At 40.3% G+C, this 14913-nt stretch overlaps 2 protein-coding genes across 2 annotated transcripts; both read right to left on the bottom strand.

The window, feature by feature from the left end:
* Positions 1-3370: 3370 nt before the first annotated feature.
* LOC140551862 (green-sensitive opsin-2) lies at positions 3371-7002 on the bottom strand. The gene is made up of 6 exons (XM_072675625.1): positions 6906-7002; positions 6443-6739; positions 4965-5133; positions 4712-4877; positions 4091-4330; positions 3371-3463 (listed from the first exon to the last, which is right to left on the bottom strand). The coding sequence occupies exons 1-6, from the start codon at positions 7000-7002 to the stop codon at positions 3371-3373; spliced, it is 1062 nt and encodes a 353-aa protein (XP_072531726.1).
* Positions 7003-12308: 5306 nt separating this feature from the next.
* Positions 12309-14903, bottom strand: LOC140551853 (green-sensitive opsin-2-like). The gene is made up of 6 exons (XM_072675611.1): positions 14801-14903; positions 14405-14701; positions 13272-13440; positions 13027-13192; positions 12675-12914; positions 12309-12458 (listed from the first exon to the last, which is right to left on the bottom strand). Exons 1-6 carry the CDS (start codon positions 14901-14903, stop codon positions 12366-12368), a joined length of 1068 nt encoding a protein of 355 aa, XP_072531712.1. The 3' UTR covers positions 12309-12365.
* Positions 14904-14913: the final 10 nt, after the last annotated feature.

The raw sequence follows: 14913 nt of genomic DNA, 5'->3' as shown, positions 1-14913 counted from the left end.
CTCAATCATCCAGGGAAGCCCTTCTACTAGATTGTGGAGCATTGCTGTGAAAATTTGATTGCATTCAGCGAGAGGACCCTACCTCGTTCCCAAGTCCCCAACTCAAAATATTGGATAGAGCACCACCATCATTCCACAGCTGAATGTTGGGGGTCTTTATACCCTTTTAGCCCATGCATGGCATTAGACATTGTGCCAATATTTTCATGTTCATCTGCTCCAGAGAGTCCTGTTCTGTTCGTCATTCTTCTCTACAGGGACTAGACTGTGTGCATCTGTAACTTAATGCATTCATTGGAAGGGGTGACCACTCAACATATGGATATAAAGTGTAGCTGGCTAACTCACACTACTGTATAACTGTGGTAATGATTCAGTTTTATTGGCCAGTTGGTGTCATACCATGTCACAAACCATATGACAACCACAAACCATTAAAACAAGACACTACTTGAGGCAAGTGTGTAATGATTAGCAGGCTAACAAGGCTCATTTTGGAATAAGCTCTCTGATTTAGAGCAAAACAAAAGATGTAAGATTCAGTCATCGTGGGTCATCTTTTTTTTATACAAATTTCATTTGACTTCAAATTAGTGTTTTTAATTTTAGCACTTATTAACATTGGATATACACTTATCAGAACATGTATTATGTTACTTAAGCTAATACTACGCTTAATGTTCACAGACTTATTGGCTGCCAATGTTCAGTGGAATGTTCAGTTCTTTGGAGCATCCACACAAAAATCAGACCAATTTCAGTTGGATTGTAAATGACTGCAGAACTTTTGGCCTAGTGGTTCAGCTTGTTTAACGGGCTAACACAACGTCATGTGTGATGAGCATTGTGTCCACAACAAACACTCTATGCAGGTTGCCAATGGCATAACACACACACATTTAACAAGTCTCTGGGAAAAAAACGCCAGTATGTTGATCAAGGTCAGCGAGCATCTAGCAAAATGCAACACTTAGGAAAAGTAAGCTGCCTCTCAGTTGCTTCATAAACACACAGGTAATTGAGGAGTGTTCTGCAGTCCTGGTCAGAACAGCTCTACATAGATGCTATCAGGTGGTACACACCTGAATCAGCTCATTCAAAAGCTTGATGATTTCCTGATGAATATTTATTTCAATTAACTTTTTACTTGTACAGTCTTCAGTGACATGGAAAACTGAGGTCTCAAACCCGGTCAAGGTCAAATTCCTGACAGGATCATAAAAATGGAATAAAAACGCTCTTTTATTTTCTTGTCTACAGGTGCACTGTATGGGGGGTTGTGTGATTGTAAGGGCCTGCAACTTACAGGGAACCTATAAAAAATTATTAATTGAATATTTTGTCAGAATTGTTAGTTGTGGTGCCCAATGTAATATTTTTTATGGGGCCCAATATCCCTGGAAGTACTCCTGTATGTCCTAGTAAGGATTAGTTAATTGAGTAATTTGTTAATTGAATAATTGAGACTGCCTTAATAAATAACATCTTTAGTTCATGTAAAGAAAACCCTAAATCAAAATTGGTATTTTTAATATGTCAATAATATGCATCTTAAGCTAAAGATTCATCATATCATATGAATTAAGACAAACTCTTGCTCTTTCATAATTTACCATCTAGGCTAAAATATCTTTTGATCCTTGATGATGTCAACAAAATAATATCAACCAACAGGTTACCAACATTGGTTTTTGGTTGTTTCACCCTGTGCTTCTGATTTTGATTATGGATATATCTGTTATGTACCAGAGCATCCGAGCCATAATTCCCAAACTCTGCAACAGCTTCTACCCCCAAGCCATCAGACTTCTGAACATACAAGGATTAATCTAAGACCCCCTCTCACCTCACAAACACTCACACACATAATGGATGGTGCCATGCATCTATACAGCTGTTAAAAATAAGTTTGAACTTTGCTTGTATCCCATATCATGTCAAATATTCCTCATCAAGCGCAACATTTGTCCTAATTTCCTGGTCAGGAAAAACCTAGAAATTTCTCCAAAAACTAGCCAACTTTAGCCGTTGTCGTTTGCCAGCTATGCTACTGAAGCTAGCAAACAGACGAGTGCGTATTCTTTGGGATATTCCTAATGCAGTTTTGGTCTATTGTTAATTAAACTTAATTATTTAATTAATCATTTTCCAGTAAAGCCAAAATGAAGTTGTAATTCTGCCAAGATTTAAATGTTCATTCGCCTTTGCAGACAAGTATGCTGTTGAGGCAAATTTTATAAAGTAAGCATACTTTCAATTCACTCATTTATTTCTGGGGGTGCAGAATCACTGTAGTCATGTTTAAAAAAAACTGTACTGAGCTGACTGATGAGGAGTAGCGGCACTAAAATGCTGAACTCAGAATAGTGCTGTGCGTGTGGGATTTGAGACGCTCAGTGGAAATAAGACTGATGTCAGCATCAGCCTGGCAGATCCGTTCTGTCAAAAATAGCTAGAGCTTTATTTTCATCACAGTTTGGGTGTTCTGAATCTGACTTTTACGTATTCTTGAGTTTGCCAACAGGTTTGCCAAAGTTGGTCTTTATGTTAAGGGACTGGACTATCTGTAGTATACATGTGAGTGTTCCAATACATGATACATACATGTGGTACAGAAGAGAGAGATTGTGCTAACATTTGCTTGCAGTCCCTATTAGTCACAGTGGCAATGTTTAATCAAACTATTCTGAGGGAAACAGAAAAAAAAGTAGATTTGAATTGCAAACATTTGCTTTATTTTGCTAAAGAAGAACAAAAAACATATATGATACATACATTTGTTTGTTTGTTTTTTTTTCCATTTTTTGAAAATGCATTTCTAGTCTATAGTACCCAACAGGTGCAAAGACAAGTGCAGGCCATCTCCGTTTCTAGAAGCCTACAGTTTTACACCAGCACTCAGGTTCCGCCGGGTGACAACCATTGCAGTTTGACATAAATACTTGATAACGGATACAGAGCTGTGTATTGGCATGAAGAATGTCTTTTACGTATAGTGAAAGGGGTAGGGTGAGGGACCCCTTTCAGCCTTCGTTTCTTGTTCAGCTGTTGATATTCGGTAGCAGAGGTCATTGGTTTGAGAATATTGCATGCAGTCCAGCACATCGGGGAGGAAGAGCATGTCCAAGTGCAAAGCAAACACACCAGGAGCACATTTGAGCTTATGTCAGAACACGCTGCACACTGAATGATAAATGTCATCATAGCCACTTTCATGTAGTCCTGAAATGACATAAAAATATTCCTTTGTGTTGCTGAGCTATGCTAAGTGACCATAATGAATGTAGCATACAGTGCAGGCTGATAATGACTGCAGTCCATGTGTGACCCTGATGTGTATTTGCGCAGTAGAGGGCAGCGCAGATCTGTTTTACGAGGCCGTAGACACTTCTGTGGTAGAGCCAGAAACCTCTGAGGCGTCCTCCACCTTCTTTCCAAACAGCTGCATGATACAGCTCCGGAACTGCCGGGTGAGAAAGGAAGGAAGGGATGTTTAATTGCTCTTCTGATTTAAAAAAACATTCATTAAACGGCACAGGGCATGGGAAACGATAAAACTATGGCAACTACAGCAATGACATTTAAATTTATCTATCTATTCAGCCAACAGCTGTTTAACACTGAATGTGTTTCTGTTTTTGCGTGAACCAATCAGAACCATCAGAGCTTATTTATATATACTCAGTCTCAAAGGCACAATGACAAAAACTTCGTTTTCATTCTAAGGAAACAAGATAGGTTGGAAAATTGTCATGTATAGAGTTACAGACTATGCCTTTATGCCAGATGACCAGATTTCAACAATACACCTTCAACAATATACTGCATTACTGGATCATCAAGTCTTAAGGGTAGAAAACACAAACCTGTGCATAACTGTGGCCTCCAGAACAAGTGTTTTGCACTCATATCTAGAGAACTGGCTCATAAATATCCAGTACCATGTTTCAAGTAAGGGACTGTCTAGATTGTTACCTTGGAGTACAATGTGTACCTCCACATCAACTCAGGTTTTGGACAGGCACTGGGTGAACTCTAGACTGGGCGAGACCCTGGGTTTCTGAGCATATGAGATGTTCTAGGCCCTCACCTGGCGGTTCATGAAGACGTAAATTATGGGATTGTAGATGGTGGCACTCTTGGCGAAGTAAGCGGGCATAGCTGCTGCCAGTGGGTGCCAGGCATAACCAGGGTTCACTGCAGAAAAGGTGGCAAAGGAAGCATATGGTCCCCAGCACAGGATAAAGGCCAGGATCATCACTACCACCATCCTAGACACTTCCTTCTCTGCCTTCTGAGTAGACTCTGAGTCTTTCTGTTGCTGGGCGACCTGTTGGGAAAGGGAGAGTTAGAGCTTTTTATGACCTTAAGAAAAATGATCATTTAAACCTAAGCTGTAGGTTAATTTAGTGTGGAACGGTTTGTAGAAATGGCTTGGCCTATCCTGTGACACTGTTACATTGGAGAACTGACATTTGGAAAATCTTGTCCACCTGCACTACTATGGCACCCTTCACTGTGCACATTTTAGAGGAATCCATGGAAGAGCCACGAAAACTCTTAAATGTGCAAGACACAGAGGTATCCAGGGCCAGTGTTTGGAACCACTGGTCTTGGGTTCTCTGAACTGGACTGTAGAATAATTGCTTTTAGCTATATGAGTAATTTACACAAAGAGAACTAATTATGGAAGTAGAAAAGGATGTGATACCTGGTGGATGGCATTCCAGACGAATATGTAGCAAATGATAATGATGGCCAGAGGAAGAAAACAGCAGGTGAGCATTAGTGTGATCATGTAGGAGGCCACTCCTGGATCCTCGCTGCCACTGAACACATCAGGGCCACATGATGTCTTCAGACCATGGGGCCAGTACCTAAAGCAATGAAGGGGAAATCAATACTTGAATACTTGTACTGAATCTTTGACCTGACCTGCCTCATCTGTGCTTATGTGTATCTACCTGCTCCAGCCGAAGATTGGAGGTGTGCACCAAATGATGGCCCAAACCCAGGCGAAAATGATGCCTCCTGCTGCCCACTTGCCATCAAATTTAACATTACCAAATGGCTTGCACACGACCACCCAGCGCTCCCATGAGATTATAGTCAAAGACCACAAAGCCGTGATACCTACAGTAAAGAAAGAGGGAAAGTTATGATGATTGAAAGTGATTGATTGAAATCAGAAAGGCAGATCTGCAGATCTAAATTGACATGTACTTAATTTGACAGTGTAACTGTACAGCATAAGCACATGGAAAGAATTAGACAAGGCAATTTCTAGAATTCTATGAACAGGTTTGGTTTAGCAGTTTTACACACTGTCCTATCATTGTTGGTTCTACCTGCCTTAAGGAAGCTTCAAGGAAAGTTTTAGAAGTATTTTTAGAAGAAAATCTTCCTCAAATCTCCTGAAGAGGTTCCTCCACACTCCCTAAAAGTTCCTCAATGGTCTTATATTTTTAACTTTTAACAGTGGTTCAAATAAAGCTGTATGCTTTAGGTAGAACCAGCAATGATAGGGCAGTGTGAAGCTGCAAACCAACTGTTGGCAGTGTTAGCAACATACTATTATACTATTATACTATTCAGAGAATTTCAGATATTTCCTTATTTAATTCTTTTCGTAAATTAGACAAGCTTCCTCAAGGATCTTATTCTTTTAACAGTGCACAGACTCCCCTACAAAATTGGATGGGGCTGAAAAGGCTATGGTGAAGCCCGGTTACTATATATGTATCTTATGATGTAAAACAGAATGTCATGTGGATCATAAGCAGCGTCATATAGCTAATTTCTTGCTAATGAACATAAACATTAACATGTCTTCCACTGGAAAGTCTAAAGGGGGCCAAATTTAGAGAATATGTTTATGTTAGCTAGTTCTTGACATCCCAGATTCTAGCTAATCCCATAAATTATATAAATAATGTTAGACAGTCAACCTGACAGTCACATGCTACTGTAAAATGTGGTCATGCTCCATTAGTATTAAGTTCTGTGGTCTCTACTTGCTTTTGTTTGCAGTGTTTGTGTTTCGGTAAGAACTCCTGAACGACGCTAGTACAGTATGCTATGCATTATCGAGGGATTCCAGTGAGAGACAGCCAATTACAGTTGCTGTTAGCTCTGTTTCACTGGACTAAATCTCACCGGGGAGACATGTAAATCCTATCCCATCGTGTATCAGTGGATTAGCTCTTACCATATTAATGCAAGCACTTTGCTAACCTCATTACATTGCAGTCAGATTTAGTGCCTGACTCTTTCACAACTTTCAAAGAAACATAAAATTTAATTGTCTTACGCCAACTGGAGGTTGTAAACACATGTAAACATGAACACACCTTGTGTTCGACTTAACCTATCTGTAAAACAATGATCTGATCTGGAAATATGCTGTGTTTTTCCTACACATTCACAGTGGCAAGTCTCTTACCGCAGACAGACACCGTCCACCCTTCAAAAACACACATTGGGTGTCCAAGGATGAAGTAGCCGAAGACCTGGTTGACAACGCTGATTGTGCTGGCAAGAACGGTCTCCCCAAGATCAGCTATAGCCAGGTTTACCAGAATCCAGTTCAGAGGGTGCCGCAGCTTCTTGAACTTTGCTGTTGCTACGATTACCAGACCATTAGTGAAGACTGACGCAATGACAACGATGATCATCCATATGGATGCAACGTTGTAGACCCATCGAGGGGCAATGTGATAGTTTGGTCCTTCGAAAGGATCTGTGAAAAGAGATTATTGAGATCCTGAATAAGTATTGAGAACCGAGTTTCATGTTTTCTGATCAATACTTGCTCATATGACAGGCTGCTGACAGGAAGCACTGGGTATCATTGTTAGAATAATGAATTGTAGATGATCCATAATACACAGCTTTACTGTACTTACCTCTTGTATTGTTAGCATTTGTGTAAACAAACGCAGCCTCCCTTGTGGTGTCCTCGTTGTGGCGCCGGGCAGCGAAAACAGGCTCGTGTGCGGCCATGCTGTCAGTGAGAGAGGAACTCTCTGGAAACCTGAGAGCAAGGACAGGCGGCCTGGGGCGTTCTTGGTGTCTTCTGACCTTCTGAGCCGCTTCGAAGAGTGTTTGTCTAGAGCCCTCCTTTATCTCGCCTCTCCGTTCTTAACTGTATCTCTCAGTGGGAGTGCGTATCTCCTTGGCTCAGGTGATGTGCCTTGACGTGTCTCTGTGTCTCGCTTTTATACTCACCTCGCCAGATTTAACACCCAAAACCTGTTAGCTCTGAGAGTGAAACCCCATGTCAGCCACAGGGGATGCAAGCCACCTTCCGGGATTCCTGGATTATCCGGTGAAAACCTCCAATTGAATGAATGACATGTTAGAAACAATTAAGAAAGCCAGCAGGAAGAGTACTGGCCTAGGTCAACATGCAAGTGGCTTAAAACACAAATCTAAGCCACTTGCATGTGCTAATTGGTTACATTACACTAGCCAATATTCCCATGTGGGCCCTACGTATGTTACAAATGGGATGACCGTTCACCTAAATTGCTAACATGAGGAAAAGGTAATGAGAGAAAAGTTCTAAGCATTTACTTAGCAGGTACCATTTAGGTACCAAATCCTAATTAATAATGCTGGTGTTTTAAAGCTTTTCTAAATGTTTCAAAACTTGAATTTTTGAATTGGAAACATTATACTTATTGTACCCATGTTCCTTTTTTTTATAGAGCACAAGTTTTTTATTTAGTTTTTAACTTCACTGGTTATCTTAAGTCCACAGCCAAGACTTTACCATTGCTTCATATTGGAAGCCTATAAAATTGGACATAACTACAGTTAAAGATGATACCTTTTATTATACTTTATTGTTCTCTAAGATATTTATTATTCTAAGATATTCTAGCTATAAGCTAGAAGTGCATAGAAACAGATTCCAGACCATTATCTGTTCAGACAAAAGTTGTCACAGCACATTTGGTCAGGCAAAAGCTCTTCCTGCTGGATTTCTTAACTGCTTGTAGTGATCCTTGACTGGCTTTCTCTGTTCTGGTCGAGGCAGATGGTTTTCTAATTGGACAGAGTGATACTAGGAAGTGCAAGGTTAGCCATTTGACTGTCCAAGAAACCAAAGCCAAAGTTTTCAGCAAATGTGTTAACCTGAATAGTGAATATATCTGTCTATGTTTGAAAATGTTCTATGTGGTACATTTTCAACATGGTACTTTCACTGTCCTGCCTGTATTCTCTTGCTCTTCACCCATACGTTGCTCCAGTGGCAGCCTTCTGCTAACTGTAAGAGATTTCCTACATGGAATTCTTTAGAATTTCCTACATGGAATTCAAATTCTAAATTAGATTACGATAATCATGTGCATACTTTTTAGGTGCTTCAATTTTCCTATTCTCTTAAACTGAGCAGACAAGTTTAAAGTTGACGTCTGTTTAACTGGCTAATGCAAAGCTGCAGCCAAACAACGTAACACAGATTGAGGGAGTGCTGTGTGACAGCAGTGACGTGAATCTGGGGGCAAGGAAATTATCAGCTGATGAGGGTCAATTAGGATGGTAATGTCAAAGGGGGATTACGACAGCTTCGAGTTGTGGCTACACATATGTGGGTGTAGCTACTGCCCTGTAAAACAATGATGTGCGTGCTCAAGAACATTAGCTCCTGTGGCATGCATATGCTGCCCTGCCTAATTAGCTTGCTGGGTAATTAGGTGAGCTTGTGCAGACAAAGCTTGGCACAATGAAATGTTTGAGACAGATTTGTGTTTTAAGCCAGTGACACATTCTTCCTCGCCAAGACCCTTCCTGACAGCTTTCCTAATTGTTTGTAATTTAGTCAATTTATTAAACAAGTTAAGTGATCCTGGGGTCACTAATCCTAGGAAAGTGACACATGGGTGATTGTCCTGGTAATTCAACTCAAGGCAGTTGGTTCTGGATGTTGAAGGTGGCAGAGTGAGTATATAAGCGAGGCTCAGAGACAGGACAAGACTCCTTTCCCAAAAGCGATCACGTCCGAGTGCCAGTGTACATCTGAGTAGGGCCATGTCCACTGTCTTTCGAAGAAACCATCAGAGTGCGTATGTGTTTGCATGAATGGTAGCCGCACAGATGGTGAGTATACAGCTCTGTATGATGGACCAACTAAAATTGGTACCCAGTGCTTTTGTAATGACAGAAAATGGTATTTTTCATTATAGTTGATGTTTAAGGGTTAATTAGTGTATCTTTTTTGTACCAAGATAAGTGTCCATTAAGGGCATCTCAGCAAAAAGAACTACTGTGGAAAATGCTGGTTGGTGACTTCAATTCTGATTCTTTTCACCCCCTTAAACTTTCATGGCATACATTTCACAGCTTTAGTTACAGAAACTCTACTTCTCTCTATTTTCATTTTTTGTTTTTCATTTTACCTTTCTCAGATCTGTTTAATGGCCCAGACATGTGTGGCAACTTGTTGGACCAGTAGCATGTTTTCTGGTTGGCTTATCCTCAAGTCTTTGTTGTGATTTTTTAGTAGAACGGAGGTCATATCCCATGCCAAATATGTCCAGAAACCTCGCTTGTGGACTCATCGCTTGAGCACCCTCTTCAGGTTTTCTACAGAGTTTGAATAAGGCTGCTTGGAACTGTATTTTGTGGGGATCTGGGACAAATGTCAGAGGATTGTCCTGCTGGAATATTCAGCAATAATAACATGACTCCCACAGCCAGCTAAAACCATATTGCTAGTCTGCTAACCATATTCATGAGGACTGGAATCCTTTCTTCATAACTACCTATTATATGTACAATTGTCCATATATTGTATCCATAAGTCACCTTGCTTCATATTATTTATTACACAATTATAGCAGTTACGTTGTTTGAAGATGTTTATAACAACCTGCTATAGAAACAGTTTGAAGGGATGACTGTCATTTTGTTTTCTAGCAAAACTCGACCACCCAAGGCATGTTCAAATACAAGACTGGAATTCAAACTGGATTCATGCCAGTTAAATGAAATGAACATTCATCTAAAAGGACCATTTTTCTTAAAATATACTGTTTATAGGACAAACATAGCTAGCTAGCAAAATATATGTCTTTGCTAAAGTTAACATAGCAAGCAAAAAGGGGCTTGTATGACTACATGGATGGTAATATAGAAACTTTTTTGCTAATAGAGAAAATATTTCCGGTGGCATATGGTACTAAAATGTTTTAAACTAGTGAGGAGCTAGCTTTAGCAAATAGCCTTTACTTTAATGAGACTGCTCTAAAACACAAGACTCCGTTATTATACATGGTTAATGCAAGGCTTACATAAACGTTATGCTTTAGCTGTATTTGTAATACCATATTTAGAAAGAGTATTCATCAGTGCTTTTAAAATTACATATTTAAAAAGGCAGATATCACCTATTGCATTAAGGCAATGCATTAAGTATACTTGATGAAGTGGTTTTCTCACTTGTCCATTGAATGAGATGCTGTTTCTCTTAAAAAAAAAAACAAAAAAAAACGGAGCACCAAAAATAGTACACATGGTCATTTATTTTTATATTTAATTTATATTACATTGGATCATTGACCTTGTAATATTGGATAATATTGGACAGTGGATACCTTTAGAAATGTTTACAATCAATAGGATGACAATCAGATGTGACTGAGCACCATGTTTTATTTAAAGAACAGGCATCTATCAAAGTCTGATCTTCATAAGTGCATAATGGCACAAAAAGAGGATTTTTAAGGACTTTATGGTCCACCAATAACAACCATGCAAAGAGCAATGCATGTAGTAGTCTACAAGGCCACAAAGACACCCAAGGTAACTTCTAAGCAACTAAAGGCCTTTGTCACATTGGCTAATGTTAATCTTCATGGACCCATCATCAGGACAGCAATGAACAACAATGGTGTGCATGGCAGGATTGCAAGGAGAAAGCTCTTGCTCTCCAAAATGAACATTGCTATGTGTCTGCAGTCAGGAGACTATTGGAACAGTGTTTTTGATGAATGAAAATAGACCAAAATAGATCTTTTTGGTTAAAAAGAGAATTGTGATGTTTGGATAAAGGAAAACACTGCATTCACTTTATTCTATCTGTGAAACATGGTGGTGGTAGTTTCATGATTCTGGCCTGTTTTGCTGCATCTTGTCATCATTGATAGGACAATGAATTCTGAATTATACCAACAAATTCTAAAGGAAGATCGCAAGAGAATGTGGGTCATGCAGTAAAACAACAACCCTAAGTACACAAGTTGTTCTACCAAAGACTCTTCTGGTTAAAGAAGAGTTCATGTTTGGAATGGCCAAGTCAAAGTCCTGACCTTAATCCAATAGAAATGTGGAAGGACCTGAAGCTAGCAGTTCATGAAAGGAAATCCACGGACATGGCACATGTTTTATATGAAGGAATGGGCTAACAGATGTACTTTAGGACATTTTATGTTCAATTTATGCAGTAATATAGAGAATTCTAACAGGTCCACTAACATTCAAGCACCACTGTATACATTTAAATAAAAAAATATGTTGTGTTGGATGGAGAAAAAGATAAAAGACAACTTTAATTTGCAAACATTTGCTTTATTTTGCTAGAGAAAAAAAAAACAAGAAATATACATATACATATTTGTTTTTTTTTCTTTTTTAAAAATGCATATTTAATCTAAAGAACCCAACAGGTGCATAGACAAACACATCACATCTCTCTGAACCTGATGGGGGTGTTAGAAACTTGGTTAGATGAAGGCTGCCTTGATACAGACCAAGAGATGCCATTAACTCATGTTTCAGATTAAGCAGCTTTAAAGTTTGACCTGTGGAAATGAACCAAACAGGAACTTGTTGCCTTTGCAAAAACAACAAGAACGACGACAAAAACAAAGCTCTGTTCAATTATTACAAAAGTTTAAGATGTTCAGACGTTCCACCTCCAGACATAAATCGTTGATGACTGATAAAGAGTTGAGATTGGCATGAAGAACACCTTTCTTGTATGAAAGTAAAGGGGGGGACCAGTTTCAGCCTTCATTCCTGGTTCAGCTGTTGATATTCAGTTGCAGAGGTCAGTGGTTTAAGAATATATCGCATGCAGAATTCCAGCATACCAAAAAAAAAAAAAACATCCCGGTGCAAAGCAAACACAGGAGCACTTCTGAGCATGTGTCAGAACACCCTGCACACTGAATGATAAATGGCATCGTAGCCACTATCATTCGTGGAGTCCTGATATGAAATATAAGGATTTCTTTATGTAGCTGAGCTATGCTAGGTGGCCATAATGCATGTAGCATACCGTGCAGGTTGATAATGACTGCAGTCCATGTGAGATCCTGATATATATCCGTGTATCCAGCAGGGAGTGGCATAGATTTTTATGAGGCCGTAGACACTTCTGTGGTAGAGGCAGAGACCTCTGAGGCGTCCTCCACCTTCTTTCCAAACAGCTGCATGATACAGCTGCGGAACTGCCAGGTGAGAAAGGAAAAAGTTAGTCTTGCAGTTTTAAAGGGTTTTCAAGACCTCTGAGCTGCAGTATTTCAAACACAACAGAGAGAAAAAGATTAAAAAAAAAAAAAAGATATAATCTGCAAATGGCACAATTTTAATGATTTCCCTGCTCAGACTCTCCTGATTCAACTCATCAGTTAAGTAGCAGGTTTGATAATGTTCTAGGCCCTCACCTGGCGGTTCATGAAGACATAAATGATGGGATTGTAGATGGTGGCACTCTTGGCAAAGTAAGCGGGCATAGCTGCTGCCAGTGGGTGCCAGGCATAACCAGGGTTCACTGCAGAAAAGGTGGCAAAGGAAGCATATGGTCCCCAGCACAGGATAAAGGCCAGGATCATCACTACCACCATCCTAGACACTTCCTTCTCTGCCTTCTGAGTGGACTCTGAGTCTTTCTGTTGCTGGGCGACCTGTTGGGAAAGGGAAAGTTACATACTGTTTTATGTAATAGAAGGTTAAGGAAGACAGGAGGACACTCAGACAAAGACAGATCTGTGTTATTGTGAGGTCTGTGTGAGATACCTGGTGGATGGCATTCCAGACAAAGATGTAGCAAATGATAATGATGGAGAGCGGAAGAATGCAGCAGGTAAGGAGCAGCGTGATCATGTATGAGGCCACTCCTGGATCCTCACTTCCACTGAACACATCAGGGCCACATGATGTCTTCAGGCCATGGGGCCAGTACCTGAAGCAGTGAAGGGGAAATCAATACTTGTGCTGAATCTTTGACCTGACCTGCCTCATCTGTGCTTATGTGTACCTACCTGCTCCAGCCGAAGATTGGAGGTGTGCACCAGATGATGGCCCAAGTCCAGGCGAAAATGATGCCTCCTGCTGCCCACTTGCCATCAAATTTAACATTACCAAATGGCTTGCACACAACCACCCAGCGCTCCCAGGAGATTATAGTCAAAGACCACAAAGCCGTGATACCTGCAACCGAGAGGGAAATTGTTACATGTAGATAGTTGAACAGAAATTTGCGACAAGCTAAAGACATTTCTTCTGGTCATAAAGGTTTCATGCTTGCTCCTGTTTTGTTTTGTCTTTCCTATGATGGGTTTGTCTATGTGGCTAATTTAGCTGTACTCAGAGCTATGCTGCTGAATACAGCTTGGATTGAGGTCTCCATCCGAGCGTAGTTCTTCAAAACTCCAGAAACCTCACTGTTTAGATCATTATTTTTTATCAGGTAACATAGCAAGCTTTTTAAAACATGAGCAGTGTCCTTGAGCAAGAACTACTAGGCATTAAGAAGTACATGGGTAGCCTAATCCTGGTGATCTACCATCATACATCAACTTCCAACCCTAATCCTGAAAATGAAGGTGATGAAGGCCTTCAGGGGCATCAGAATATTCAGTCTAGGTGTGAACTCTCTAGGGACCAGGATTGGGCACTCCTGAAGTACGATACTCAGTAGTCTCTTTGTGTGGTCATCAGTTTCGGAATTGCTTTCTTCTGCTGTTGGGAAGTCAATATATATTGGTGCACCGTTGCTAATTTGTAACGAGTGAAAGCTGCTTTCGCTAATTCCTATGTCTGAATCCCACGGAATGCGTTTGCTCGGATTAAATCCAACAAGGGAAAAGGTGTCCAAATCCTATCCCAGATCAGTGGTTTAGCACTGATTATCAGATTAACGCAGACACATTTTCTGACCACATCACATTACAGTGCATCATAGTTGAAGCACAACAACAAACACTAACTAGTCTGTATTTTAGCAACTGTGAAAGGAAGTAATCAGAAGCACCTGGCCTAGACTTGGTGTGCTGAGATAGCAATGGACATGGACATGTGTTGTCCTTCATCCTACACTTTCACCAAACCAGGTATTGTGAAGAGCTATGCAATTCAACCCAAGCAAAAAAACATTTTATTTTATTCTACTTACCGCAGACAGACACCGTCCACCCTTCAAAAATGCACATTGGGTGTCCAAGGATGAAGTAGCCGAAGACCTGGTTGATGACGCTGATTGAGCTAGCAAGAACTGTCTCCCCAAGATCAGCTATAGCCAGGTTTACCAGAATCCAGTTTAGAGGGTGCCGCAACTTTTTGAACTTTGCTGTTGCTACGATTACCAGACAGTTAGTGAAGACTGATGCAATGACAACAAAGACCATCCATATAGATGCAACGTTGTAGACCCATCGAGGGGCAATGTGATAGTTTGGACCCTCAAAAGGATCTGTGAAAAGAGCAGAGAATCATACTTTGAGCATTGGGTACCAAAAGACATTGTATGAAACTGCAGATGGTCCATAATACAGAGCTCTACTGTACTCACCTCTTGTATTGTTAGCATTTGTGTAAACAAACGCAGCCTCCCTTGTGGTGTCCTCATTGTGGCGCCGGGCGGCGAATATGGGCTCGTTGCCGTGTGCAGCCATGCTGGCACTG

This window comes from Salminus brasiliensis, chromosome 1 (assembly GCF_030463535.1).
Source record: "Salminus brasiliensis chromosome 1, fSalBra1.hap2, whole genome shotgun sequence".
NCBI lineage: Eukaryota > Metazoa > Chordata > Actinopteri > Characiformes > Bryconidae > Salminus > Salminus brasiliensis.
The sequence above is the reverse complement of the archived record's forward strand: the minus strand, read 5'-3'. Positions and strand labels throughout refer to the sequence as shown.